Genomic DNA, 15,508 nt, shown 5'->3' on the forward strand with positions numbered 1-15,508 from the left:
ATAAATGACCAGTTTACTCCTGTTTTAGATAAGCTGTTTGGTTTATGCATTTTGAAAACAGCTGATTTGCTAATTTTTTTAGGTAAATGAACAATCTGGCACGCAGAAGTTGTAATGTTTTCAACAAAACTACAATCTCTACCCCTTAGATATTTTAGAACCAATTAAATGCCTTCAAACTCATTCGACTCATACAGACCACCCAAAAATTGCTATTTACAAATCTACCAACCTTCTTAATTCAATCATATATGGGAGATAGAACTAAAGATTCATGAATTCATAGAAGTAAAATTTACTCATTTCTCAATCATAGAGAGGGGAGCTGAACACTCACACAAACGCACACAGCGAGGGAGGGAGGGATTCATGGAAATCGTATCAGTAAAATTTGATATATTCATTACTATTTTTGGAGATGCAACATAACATTAATTTATTGGGAATGTGGCAAGTTTGTAAAATTAAAGTGCAAATGTTAAGGCATAAAAATACAAAAGAGTTGAGTTATGTGTATGTAAAACTTCCAAAACAAATTATAGAGACAAAAACACAATATCATGTGGGAAAAAGTTCAAGCTGCTACAAAATACTAATAATATAAAACAACCAATTCTTCTACATTTGCATATCTCACACCAATATTTTACTTTTTACATTTATATCTCTCAAATATTTCCGATCACATCAAAGAAACACAATTACATATAAAAAATTTTGGAGAAATGTCCACTTGTTTGTTAATGTTTACAAATACATTATTAAACAGTTTAAAGTATCTCTTAGAAGAATTATTCCAGATAAGGTATATTTCATATTACCAAACCAGTGCTCGCTGTTTCAAGAAACCAATGATAAGAATTGGATTCCTCTTACTGACAAGGTAGATATAGCTTTAAAACATTAGAATTATAAGCTATCCAAGTACACTACCATAGGGGAATAAGCAGCATACTAAAATTATTTCAGACGCATTTTTATGATATAAATCTCCAATCTCTAACTACATCAAGAATTGGTTAATTGTACTTCGTTATATTCTGAATTTTCATACGCCTATAGCTCGAGCACCTTAATAATCACAAGAAAAAGCCAAGCAAGTTGTATTTACAATTGTCCTCCCTATTCTGAAACCGAGATATATAGCAATGGCATATTGAACTATGTTACAAACCAAATAAAAGAACTTCTATATATAACTGACATGATGAAGCAGTTATGCATGACTTCAAAGAGAATTAAAACCAAGGTAGATATGATCTTTTGCAAATCTCACCTAATCTCTTCCAGAATTTCTTTCTTAAATTGTTAATAAATTTCAAGCGTGATGCCAATTTTTTCTAGAATTTGTTTAGAGGAGCAGGAGAACTGAGATTTGCAGTTCAACATAAAAAAAAAAAATATTCGGAATAATAATATACTCCATCATTGCAACTACCTGCAAGAGCTTCAAACCTAACTGCGGGATTTTTTTGCCACTTTGCATTTCAATAGAAAAATAAATGGACCAAACGAGATCTTAAACAAAATGCTTGTATCATCTCTACGCATCTCTAAAAATGGCCCCAAATCAATAAATAAAACCCTACAGCCGAAGAACAAGTGATTCGACTGCCGAAGAACTCCCAATGCCGAAGAGGGAAGAGGTATACCTGTTGAGAGATGAGATTGTCGAAGAAGATGTAGGAGTGGAAATGTCGAAGAAGAGGGAGGGGCGGAAATACCAAAGAAGAGGAGAACCACAAGTGCCGAAGATAAGGAGTAGGACCTAGGGTATGGGAGATGCGAACGAGATCCAGGGTCACGGGTGTAATAATCCGAACGAATATACGGCCCACGGGGTTCATCTCGCGGGCCGCGTGTTTAACAAATTCAAAACCGCGTTTTTTTATAAGCGAGTGACATGCGCTATCCAAACAGTTAGGCTCAATTTTTAAAAACGCCCCCGCATTTATAAGCAGCCCCAAACGGGCCCATAGTGTGCAATTGGACATTGGAGGCAACAACAAGTCATGTTTATTTGAGCTTGAACTACTGTTAAAGCTTGTTGAAGGGGGTGTTACGAGGATGAAGTTGATATTTTTCTGAATTGCACAAGAATGCTGCACCACACTCTATGCTAAAGTGCTAGAAACAATAAAACTGGAGATCCGATCATATATTTAGAAGTTGATGATGTCGAAACATCTTGCAGAACAACAATTTGATTATAAAGTTGATATTGGTTCTTATTATAGAAGCGAGTGTAGTAGCAAGAATTCATCATATTTACAACAAATATCTAGTAGAGATGCAAATGGTCTCATGAACCACTATGTGATAAATGTGAAAGATGATAGGCCATGAAGAGGCATTAGCTACAACAGAGAGGATGTTTTCAAAGTATGCCAGAGAGGCACATGAATACTTGGTGATTTTCTTATAAGAATGCTATTTCATTCAATTTGATAACATCCTCTTCTTACTTTAATATGATCCGTTCCATAAATGATTATGGTCGAGGCTTAAAACTCTGGTTCAATATGATTTGAGGGGACATAAGTGTTTAAGGAGGAGTTAAGTAATACAAAAAAATGCATAGAAGAGATTCAAAAGCACTAGAATTATAATTAGACTCGGGTAAAAATCATGTCCGTTGGGTGATTTGACATAAATAATAGAAATTTGATTAAAATCTAATAAATAATCCTTATGACTTAGTTTTTTTTTTAAATCTATAGAAGTATTTTATCAGTTGAAGAATGCATAGTATATTTTTTTACTTCATGATTTAGTGTTAAAGAAGAGTGGAGAAAATTAGTGAGTCCAGGTTATGACATACATTGTTGGTGCTTATACAACAATTCGGAATAAGTTGTTGAAGAAGAAAAAACATTTGTACCAAACATGTTATACTGCACATTATATAAACTTAATTTTAGCCAAGCTTTATGATTGAATTTTCATAGCATAAAAATATTCTTGCCAAAGCAAAAAAAGATTAATAAATTCATTTATAAAATTTCATGGGTATTTTTCTTCATGATGAATTTTTGCAAGAAAGAGCTCATATGAGCTATTACAATAAGATTTGCTATTGTTTATTTGTATTTACAAAGCATATTGGAAATTAGACGATCATTAGAGGCAATGTTCACTTTCAATCAATAACTTAATTGTGTGTAGGCAATAATGTTGAGGGGAAAAATGGAGTGACTATTTTAAATGAAAGGGTTTGGTTTAGTGTCATATATGCAATAACAACCACAAGTCCATTGGTTTAGATTTTTAGGATGGTGGATGTAGAGAAAAGGCAACTATAAGATCTATTTACAATGCAATGGATGAGACCAAGCCTACAACTTAGGAAAAAGGAAAGGCCCAATGTAGAGAGATTTAGGATATCATTGATGAGAAAATAAGAGTTTTAGCTCCACTATCATTCGCATGGTGCTTGATATTTTCTTAACTCTCAATTTCTATACGTTGAGAAGAAGTTTACTATTTTTGAGATAAAGTTGGGGTTGTACTACTGTATGAATAAATTAATTTTGGCCTAAGTGAGAGTGTAACTACTCATATGAATTTTTTTTTGTTTAGGAATAAAAAATATTTATTTTGGCTACAAGTTAAAGATATTGTTCTAAGGTACTTTTTTTAATATTTAATATGTTAATTGAAATAAGGACTAGCTCTCTAAATTCTAATTTCTAAGTTTTAGCTTCATTGTTTTGCTTCAGATATAGTTGAATGGTAGATACAGTTTGTGAAGGTGCTACAGAGCTACAAAATTTTACTATTAAAGTATTAGGAATTATATGTTTGTCATCTAAATTTGAGTACAATTAGAGCACATATAGCAAGTTTTCATAAAAAGAAGAAACTATTAAATCCTTTTTTGTACATCATATACAAGAAGAGACTGAAAAATTATAATCTAAAGAAAAATGGTTTGAATGATAACAAATATTCTCTCAACTATGTGAAGATATCTTATTCGATGAGTTGTTTGTTGATGATGATAATGAGGTCACACAATTTGAGTCAAACTTTGAATTCTTTGATAGAAATTGGAACATTGCTAATATATCAAGTACAAGACAATAAGAGAAAATATATCCATAAAAATTTAAATATGTGAAGTTATTTAAATTTTAATTAATATTTTTAGTTTCTTATTAATTATTATTGATTAAGGAAGAAAGAATATGAGTGTGATAAACAAAGAGACTGATGAATAAAGAAACTTGGACTTACCTAATGAAGATGGAAGAAAACTATTCATTATGATGACTCTAATGAAGTCCTCCTAATTGATGAGAGTGTTGAGGGCTTTTGATTATTATATTTTTATTTAGATCTATGGATGTTATTATCCTGGAAAATATGAGTAAGAAAAATAGTTATGCTAAACTTATGTTGTCTTATTTTGCGTCGATATTTTATGCTACTTTTATTTGATGTCATATGCATGTTTGTTCAATTGATATTTGCATTACACTTTTATTATGTTTAATTTCTTACATGATGTTTCGTGGTTTATGCAATTTTTTAATTGATATAGAAACAATGTCACTTCTTACTATGCTTGGATGTTAATGTATCTTTCGTTAATATATTTATAGGTTATGATGCTAATATATAACTTTTATTTTTATTATGACTCTATGTATTTTTTTAACCATGAAATATACACTCAAATCAACTCGGGGCTTGCACCCCATCTAACTAATGAAAAATATCTCATTACACAATTGCATAATTTTTTACTATCATCCATACACTTGATTTTTTTTCTTGGATGTTTAGTTGAAATAGGAGTTAGCATGTCTTGGGTTTTGAGTTGAGATAGGAGTTAGCATGGACAATATATGCAGGAAACTTTATAATGAGGTTTAAACCATTATTAGCAAAGGAGAAAGGTGTCATGGTTGTGAAATTTTAATCCTTGTAGATGGTTAATTGGATTTAGATCATGTCTTTAGTATGTTAACTAGCACACATGGTCATCCAATCTTCTTTTTTTTTTTAAACAGGGTATCTTGGCCATCTAAAATGGTTTGGATGGCCTGTAGTGATAACTGCACGTAGGATCCGCTTGATCCTGATCATAGTTTTATCTTCAAATGTAGTTTGTCGACTTAAAAATATTTTTTTATAGAGTTCGATAAAATTCAAATGAGCATGTTACTATTGAAATCAAAACATGTGTTGCTTTTTAGAATTGTCATGAAATATCTATAAGTACAAAATTTTATGGAGTATACTACTTAATAACATTGGATGGAGCATAATCTCAAGAAAACTTAAGGCGCGACTAGCTTTGTAGACTTGGAAAAGTTGTGCCACGTGGAAATCATTATTTTTCTTAGTATGGAACTCTTTTGGTTACTTGTTGAGTTCCATTATTCTATTATTTTCACAAAAAAATAGCTATGACTAATAAATCAAGAAACTTATTATTTTTTAAGAATTTAAATAGCCATTATGACAACATGGAATTTAAGAACTAGACATTTTTTTTAAAACTGAGCAATCCATTCAATCATTTGCCAAGTTTCTCTACTAAAATTATTTATAAATATATTTTTAAAATGTCTTGTTCCCAAAGCTTGTTTTTTTTTAATAAATATTGAGCAAATTGTCTAATCATTGGGTGAGTTGCCTCATTTAATTTTTTAAATAAAAATAATCTAACCATTTGTTATGTAGTTGTGTTTTAGCGTTTCTCAGTAATGCAACATTAGTTAGATAAGTAGCTTTTGATATCAAATCTATCCTACATAAATTAAATAATACAAGAGCTAAATTACACCAATCAAAATCCCAACTTAAATCTCAGGCATTACTATTCACGGCTGGACACAAAGAAATGATGTCCCGTAGCTTGATAGTGTTTATAGATCCTTGTGTCTTGGTAACTTAAGAAGGTATACTCTACAATGAATAAATTATGAGAGTGTTTGTTGGATGTATTTGGAATGCAGGATAAACCAAATGCAGGAGTTTTGAAATTTCAAGTGTTGGGGTAAAAGAGATGAAGCATGCAACTACAAAATAATCTTTTGTGGAATTAAAAATCTCCATATAGATCTCTTTTTTTTGTGTTTTAAATTCATCCAAATCTGATGTATTTTGAATACACCGTGCAAAGTTTTTATTTGCCATGATAGACCACACAATTGTATGCTTGCTTGCCACCCACTACTCGCTTGCTTTTAGTTTGCTTGCTACTCGCTGTCAATTTGCTTGCCAATCGAGCTAGCTTTTCACTGTGTGTTCCCGCATCCTTCACTTATTTTAACTACCTCGAGTGAACCTTATAGGTTTGTTTAAAAATTAGAACTAAAAGAATTAAAAAACAGTAATTCTAAGTACTTGATCAAATAAAAAAAGTGATTTTTAGAAATTAGAAATTATTTAACAACCAACCAAACAATTTTTTAGTATACATTATTTTTTTTTCATTTTTTTAAATTGTATTTGAGTTTAAAATTATTGCAGGAAAATACATAAACTTAACTAGGTTGTAACTTTTTAATATTATGAATTGCCTTTGATAAAGTTTATATTAAGAATGAGGTCTCTAGAGAACAATGCGCCTTTAGGAGAATTTCCTTTTAACTAATGTGTATCTCTAAGACTTGGCGATTTCATTTAATTTACTTATATCAGTTTCAAATAAGAGTTTGTCTGAGTATAGAGAAATATGCTGAATAACTTAGGATAGTTCAACTTGGTATTGAGTTCATCGTGTTATTTGGTGATATAATTTGATGAAGATTTTCCTTCCCTCCTAATTTTCCTTAAGCTTGATCAATTGTGAATCATAAGATTTGGTTAACTCAACCTAGGTGATATTGGGTGTGCATTAGTTTTCTATTTTTTTCTCTTTTTGAAGCATATTATTAAAGATGAATATAAAACTATTTTCATCTACCGAGCTGACAAAGAAGTATGGATAATTATTAAAATTTGACCAACTTTTTTGTACGTGTCAATATCGTGATAAAATGTATAAATCTTACCCTATAGGACTCATTGAAGGTTCTCTTCTATATTAGTCGCCTTTCTTCTTAGTTCCGCTGTTCAACATGCTCCTTTCCCTAACCAAGATGAAGCATTTTGGAACCTCAACTTTAGTGTTTCTTTTATTTTAAATTTGTGCAAGAAGGGAAAGGGTTCTCCAAAATAGGGCATACATGGATTCATTGTTGTATCTAATACCTTCTCTTATGAATTTAAAGGTTGAAAGCTGTGAAACAACTAAAAGGACTATTGGTTGTGAAGTTTTGATTGATCTTGTGACATCATTGAGTCCTATTCCTCCTAAAAATGTAGCTCTAGAGTTTGTTGTTGAGAAAGAAGTTTTCTAGAAGGATCCATTTGTTGTGAAAAAGGTAACTAGTATAACGCTCCTTTAACTAAATTGGGCAATATTGATATCTGTTTTATTATGAGCAAACTTTTTGATACCCCTTAAGAAGTTGGCACTATTAGTTAAATGGAATCTTGATGTGATAATTAGCCCTATCTCATGAAATTTTCTTGAGTGACTTAATTTTGAATGTGCTTATGTTAAAATTTAAAATAAATTGTGATGGTTTTTCAACTCCACTCTAAATTTACTTTTCGATCTGGCCAATTGAATTATTAAAATATATTGTGAAACATATGATCCGATAAATGGAGTATGAGTTCTACAACAGAGTGAGAATCACATTTAAGTTTATGAAGAAATGTTTCGTTTATGAAATTAAGTGCAAATAAATAGAGAAATATACTTTGTTAGGTGTAGAATTGGAGATTTTTATGGTACAGACTGAAAATCCTCAATTCGATCTTAGTGGTTAAAAACTAAAGTGATAGTTAGCCTTTAGAAGAAGGGAAGTGGGAGCTCTGGAGTGAGAGTCGGTATCTTCCTAGCCTAGCCACGGATTTAGGGACCAAACTTTAGATTAGTCAATGTTCTTTATGCACTTAATGGATGGTAAGGAATAACATTGCTCCTATTTGGCACAATACAATTTTATATATTAATTTATCTCATCTCATTTTATTAAAAAGCTCATTGTAGTGAGAAATATGTTTTTTCGTATAAGAAAATTTCACCACATAATCATAGTTTAGTAGTTACTATTTTAAACTCTACATTTATGTTTTACTAGTAGTTAATAATTTAGTTTTGTTAGCATCTTACACATTCGAAATTAGTGACAGTAATTTTGTTTGATTTCTGTAAATTTCCTAGTTAATTTATAATTTCAAATTTAAACATTCCCTGTGGGATCGATATTTGGGACTTAAACAGAAAGTCTTATATTACTTGATAACGATACGTATACATGCGTAAAATCTCAATCTTAAGTGCTTAAAGTTATTATTAATAAAATACCATATTAAGTTTTGGCACCGTTGTAAAGCGGATTCAACTTTATAAATTTTACACAACTATATTCAACCGGGATCATATAACTCCTATATTATCGCAAGCAGGATGAGATATGTTATATTTGTTTTTTGTGATTTAAATGGTTTTTTATCTATGAACTTCTTGTATATGTTATTTCCTTTCAATAAGATGATAATATTGTTATTTGTGAGTATGATTTGTGAGTAATTTTCTTTTTTTTTTCCCCTTTGGATTGGCTTTGTATGAATGATTAGTGAGAACTTCCCTGTGTAATTTCATACAAATTTGTGTAGGGTGATAATTTAACATTTGATTCTTATTTTACAATTTACTTATGCAGTTAAAATATTAAAACTCATTGTGAACTTTGAGATTCGGAATAATTCTTAGTGGAACGATTATGTTAACTACATTAATTTAATTGTTAACTACATTAATTTAATGGATTTGGATTTTGTCTCTATATTTGTGTAATCATTTAGCGAGGGGATTCTTGGGCTATTCACAAGATTTAGGGAACTAAACAGTTTGACAGTTGAACTTTCTTAAACACACGAAAGGAGATAAGGATGATTGTTGCTCTTAGTTGTCATCCACTAGTTGAATCACTAGTTGGAACTAAAATTTTTACGAAACCAAATTCATGGGAGAAATTTTCGTGCAATTGAAAACTCTTATACTCTCTAAATTTTTTAGCAAAGGATTGTTGAATTTCGAAAATTAGGATTAATCACTTTAATAAAATATAAAAAATTTCAACATTCAATCTAGGTTCAAAATCAGCAGGCTGGAACTTTTTCATCTTGGAATTTAGCTCTTTTCCTCTAGGATTGATACACAGACTTTGTTATGTATGCTACTTGTATGATACATATAGTTATGTGATTCACTAATACTTAGCAGCATTTGGTTTGTATCAACAAGCCACTCGATACTTTTGCTTCAGAGCTTCGATGTTTTCGACTTTGATGCTTCCTCCTCTCTCCTTCCCTTTCTCTTTTTCTTTTTCCTTCACACGGTTGGGCATGATTTCTCTCGACAGGTACTTACAGGGGCTCAGATTCCCTTTTTCCTCAGACAAGAAGCCTCAATCTTCTTTCTTATGCCTTCCTCTTTGCTCGTCATGCTCTGGATCATCGACGACGCATGAAAGGTGACCCGCTTGCCTAGTTCCTCCATTTTTTGCTTGCGACAACAAAGCCACTCTCCACTCTCCTCTGCTCGCTCGTTTGCTCTCTCTAGCTTAGCTTATTTCTTCAATTCTAACGAAAGGAGGGAATAAGTTGTTCATTATAATTTCTCGAGAGCATCACATATGTTTTGAACAAATGTTGTGAGGGGGATTAATTTTTTTTTTTATTTTTGTATATTATAATCTTTCTTACAAAAAAAATCTATCCTCAAAATTTGCATAATCTACTCCAAGCCTCATATCATTTCTGTTTAAGCAGTTAAAACCTAAATTATCAAAAGATTTCAGGAAGAATTTTAAATCTCATTTAATAAGATGAAAATTAGATAAAATGAAACAAAGGTTTGATATAAGATAATTCAAGTCGTCTGAAATAGGAAAACATAATCAAGGATAACATTACCTCTAAAACAAAGTAACATAACTAAAACAACACACCCTCTAGAATAACACTCCTATAACATGTGATAAAACATAACAATTATCAATTCCTAGTAGCATCAACATCAACAATAGGTTCTTCAAGCTCACTACTAAGAAGGGACGAAACTCCAGGTCGAACAAGTTGCCTTGAGTGAATTTGTGTAGGAGTTGAAACTGTAGACTCTATCCTTGTTTGACCACTTGAAATCTTCTAAGAAGGCACTCCATTTGTTTTTTTGTTCTTCTCAGGTTTTTTAGCAAAGTTAATGGCAATATCTGACTATGTGAGAGCCTATCAAACATTCTTCTTTATGAAGTTTTTCACATTTGGCACAAGTGACTACAATACTCCAAATAATGCCACCTTTGAATCTATCAAAATTGAACTTGGGATTCTTCTCATCAGATCCCTTTGATTAATCCATATTCTCTCTTTCATCAATGCTCTTCCTCGTGTGCCTCTTTACGCTTTAAGCTAATAATTGATTCCACTCTTCTAGCTCGGTCCACTCACATTAAATAATCATCGATCCTCAATGCCACCAATAGTTGCCTGATCAAATCCTTCAAAACCAAAAGAAATTTATCACAATTCTATTTTGCAGCAGCTATCAGCTGTGGTGCATACCTCGATAGTCCGGTAAAATCTGCTTCACACTGTATAATTGTCTTCCTTAATGAACATGTTCTACATCTGTCTTCGAGCGGATAGGGGTGATAACCATTCTCTGAAAAGCTCTACAAAATCCGCCCAACTTACCATAATGTTAGCTATATCCTCAAGCATTTCTTAGATGTTGTCCACGCAAACATCTTTTGACTTCTTCATTCAGCAAAAATGTAGCTCATGACACTTCTTTCAGCAGGTCATATCATGTTGTCTAGTGTTTTTCTCTATCTTTATCAATCAGTTCCTCTGCTTTAATTGGGTCTTCAGTTCCCTTAAACAAAATTGGACACAGATTTTAAAATATATTTAAATACTTATCTATAACAATTGTTACATTCCCATCAAGTTGCGGTTTGGACTCTTGAAATAATTGTGTCATCGCCGCCATCATTTGGGTCAGGACATTAGTGTTCACATTTATAGTAGGCAACACTTCTTCATTATCTAACGGACCACCCTCTTTTGTATTCTCGGGTGCATCCATTTTTAACATAATTACTTAAGAATTAACTTAAAATTATAATTTTTTTATTATTAAGTTATTTGTAACATTCATATTGGTTATTTTATCAAGATTGCAATAATTAATTCTAAATCTTGCTCTGATACTCTTTTTGTCATGGTCCGGCCTAAGGCTTGAAGGTAACCGAAATGGGTACAAAACAGTTGGACGATAGAAATTAAATTTTTTGTATTTATTTTCTATAACTAATATTTAGCAATTGAAAGAACCACTAAAAAAAAATTAGAGCAATACAATTAAATTTACTTCATTTTTTTTATTATCTGCTTCTGCTATTTCATTTTTCTCTTTTATTATTTATCTTTTAATGAAATAGTTGAACTTGAAATGTTAGTTTAAAATAATAATGAACTAACCATAGTCAGCGAATACTTATACTTCAAAGTTATAATAATACAATGAAAACAAAATAATATGCATAGCAATTAAACTTTATGTAAATTAATCTAAGAGCATATGAATGTTTGTATTATCTAATATGATCATTCAAGGTAATTCTAAACATTCGTTATGTCTTATTATATCGTTTATATTTCAATATTTTTTTAATCTATATACAACCGTCATAGGAACACTGTCTAAAACATGTACAAATGAAGGTGCATCAATATCAATATTATTTTCTATTTACATGAACGGGTATCTTAGCATCCCTTTGCTAGTACCATAAAGGGGTCTACTCCATCATAGTTAAAGATGCACATACAAAAAGTGTATGTAATTCATATCATTCATATGTTATTTTCATTCATTTCTACATTTAAATTATGCATAACATTAGTATTTCTAAAAAAATGTATATTCATCATAATAATATGACTAATATCTAAAAGAGCGTATAAATCATAATAAAATATTGCAATCAGTTATTGGTAACTGTTAATTAATTCAGTTTAGAAGAAACAAAAGCTAATATAACTTAAAAAGCAAGAATACTTAGATTTTTTTGCTAATTATTTTCTTCACTTATCTCAATGAAATCTTATAGTCAAATGTATAAAGAATTATAAGAAATTCATTATATGTTAATCTTTTTATTCGAAGATAATTTGCTTTACTGTCTCATATAATATATTATTTGTTATCTTCATTTCATAATATAAATTTAAATATCTTTTTCAAACAAATTAAATTTAAGAAAATTTGAACAATAAAATGTTGATCCTTTAAATTTACTAGGAGTAAAAATTATAACATATTAATTTAACTTTATAATTATCTTATGTAATTTACATCTTTTAAATTAATCTTTAAGATTTATATTAATATAAATACATTTTTATTATGTAACTATTTATTATTATTTTTAATTCACATTAAATTCATTATATATAAGATTAGTTCCTAGATTTAATTTTGTTTTCAATTTATTATTTTCTGGTTTTCATTTGAATAAAATCTGTATTAATATTTTTTTATATAAATTTAGTTTAATTATTGAATAAAATTTGTATTAACATTTTTTTATATAAATTTAGTTTAATTAAAATAAAACTTAAATCAGTAAAAAATAAAATCAAACCTTGGTTCGACAGCACCTCCTGCATGTGAGACTCTCCCTGCTCACAATCGATGCACAAGTCACTCGATACTGCTTCAGAGCTTCAATGTCTTTGGCTTAGACTCCCCCTCCACTCTCCTTCCCTTTCTCTTCTCCTTTTCCTTCTCCTTCTCCTTCCTTCACTCGGTTAGGGCACAGTTTCTCTCGATGGGAACTTACAGTGGCTCGGATTCCCTCCTTCTTCACACAGAATGCCTCAATCTTCCTTCCTCTTTGCTAATTGTGCTTGGTTTGTCGGTGACACATGAAAGGTGAGCCACTTGCAAAACTGAAATAATATGCCAATGGAAGATCATCAAATCTCCATCTTTTTTACTAACCTTTTAAATCTCCAAGGCTTGACTAATAATCTAAATTTATTTTTCTCAATCACCTAGTCATTTCTTTCTGCAAAATAATAAATAATAGTTCTATACAAAAACTTTAAATTAATAAGAAAATATTTAAAAAGAGAAAATATTTAGTTATTTGCTAATCACATGATCAATTGCTCATTTTTTTCAATAATTTTCCCCATAACTTAAAAATTTTAATTCAAGTGATATTTAAAGCTTAAAATTTTTAGTTATGATTCCATAGAATGAAATGACAAATATAGGGGCCATTTAAGATAACTTTTGATTATTTCTTTTTATTATTTATTTTTATTTTGTTTTGTTTATGCTTTTAATTGAATATAATATGTTTGATATATTGTAACAGTTTTTGCTGTTTTTAAAAATAGTCAAAATAACTTTTAGAAGTTTTGTATATTTATAAAAATAAACTAATTTATTTTTAAAAATAAAATATAAAATCAAAAGTAAAAAAAAAGTATTATACCAAACAAAGCCGGTGTTTGTAAAATACAATAAATTTAGCATTCTATCTTTTTTTTTCTTCTTCTTTTTTTTTTTCCTTTCTTTTTTTCTTTTTTACACGCCCCCAAACAGCTCATCGTATATGGAGACTTTGAAGCCATGACCTCATAGCTGAAAGACAACTCTCTACTCTCAAAGAGTGGGTTAATTTGGCTTTCAAATTTAATGTTATATTTAAATTAGATATTCTTTATGCTTTTTGTGGCTGCATTTTTCCTTGTCGTTATGACTTGGCTCTGCATTTCTGGTAGTGCTCGTCATCATAATTGGTTTTGTAACTTCTTGAACAAGGACCAACACGTTAATTTGTAAAATTTTTTGTAGTTATTTGGACAAAATGAGATTAGAGTACAAGTTACCGATAAATTATAATTTGAGCATGATATTCTCCTTATACTTTCTTTTCCTCTTCATCCTTTGTTTGGTTCAAGTATAAGATTTTAAGATTGATTCATTTTATAATCTCCTGAGCGATTTATAAAATGGACTTTTTAAAAAACATTGTAAAATTTGCTCGATTCTACCATTTAATTGGTGATGATTAATAATCATGAATTTGAAGTCCCGACCCCTAAAAATTATGATTTCATTTTCTGAAATGAAGTGAAATAAAGAAACTGTAATTATTTTGGCCATTGGTTGCATCTCATGTTAGATTCTGAAATTTTTTAGCTAAGTTGTTCTTCCCGGATGCATTCGTCATATTTTAATCTTGCAGATTGAAATGATATACAAGATAATCGTGCATATGGCGGCTAACGACAGAGCTATAATAGCTGAAGGCAACTGTGGGTCGCCTGGAAGCATCAAGGTCCTCCTTGGTGAATGCAATGTAGATGATTCGTATGCCTAAATGCTTTTGGCTACACAGCATCATTTATCGTTGGTGGTGTTTAGAAGGAACTATTTGCGCAGAATACTTGCGAGATGTATTTGCCCAATCAAGGATATGCCGAAGACTACATCTACGGTGCATGCTTATTTATTTTACCCATCGAGATATGTTCTGGAGTCTTTAATTATCAACGAATATATATATCAACTCTTAATATATTAGTAAAATAAGTATTTTACTTAATGGTTATATGCATGATCATAAATGTTATTAGAGTTTGATGATTATTAATGTAATAATAAACCTTGTTAGTGCTGTTATATATGAGGGCAGTCTTTAAAAAAATAGTATTCCAGTTTTTTTTTTATATATATACATTAAAATTGAGATCTTTAATTCAATATTTGCTTTACAGTTCTTTTTAGTGTAAAACATTCAAATTATATCATTTTGATCATTTATAGAATGCTTTTAATCTTGAGAAAAGTTGAATTTTTATTTATCAAGCTATATTTTTTTTATTTTTAATATAGATTTAAGATGATTTTCTTATATATATATTTTGAAAACATAATTAAATAACTAGTGTGAAGTATTAGTTTATGAGATATAATTTATTCTTTTATGAAATTAGAAAAAAATTCCTTTTCAAATTTGAGCTTGAATACTAATGGCGAGCATAATTTATGTTATATTCATAAATTAGTTATGTACATGGTAAACAATTTTTAGAATAAATAAATATTTAAAAAAAGTTGGGGACTTTTACATACCACCTCCCAATTCCTTTATAATTACATATCTAATACTTATATTTTGATATTTACATTTATAACAACCAATTAAGGTTATGATTACATATCTAGAGTAACCTTAGTATTTGCTTATTTTATTTCATATCTACTGAGATATATTACATATCTAGAGTAAGCTTAGTAGTTGCTTAAATTCCTTATAATCTAATATTAGTTAATGTCATTTAGATTAATAAGCTTACATTTGGATATCAGAAATAGTAAGAAGCATCTATATAACCCCAATATTATTCTAGT

The 15,508-nt window shown here is 29.9% G+C and overlaps 1 protein-coding gene across 2 annotated transcripts in view; it reads left to right on the forward strand.

The window, feature by feature from the left end:
- The window catches only part of LOC110037020 (glucose-6-phosphate isomerase 1, chloroplastic), a 109,293-nt gene extending 94,450 nt beyond the window's left edge, over positions 1-14,843 (forward strand). For both annotated transcript variants that reach the window (XM_020741583.1, XM_020741585.1), the window contains one exon: positions 14,340-14,843. In XM_020741583.1, the coding sequence (XP_020597242.1) occupies positions 14,340-14,474 (135 nt within the window). In that variant the 3' untranslated portion in view covers positions 14,475-14,843. The remainder of the gene's footprint in view (positions 1-14,339) is intronic.
- The last annotated feature ends 665 nt before the right edge of the window (positions 14,844-15,508 follow it).

This window comes from Phalaenopsis equestris, unplaced genomic scaffold (assembly GCF_001263595.1).
Source record: "Phalaenopsis equestris unplaced genomic scaffold, ASM126359v1 Scaffold214070, whole genome shotgun sequence".
Taxonomy (NCBI): domain Eukaryota; kingdom Viridiplantae; phylum Streptophyta; class Magnoliopsida; order Asparagales; family Orchidaceae; genus Phalaenopsis; species Phalaenopsis equestris.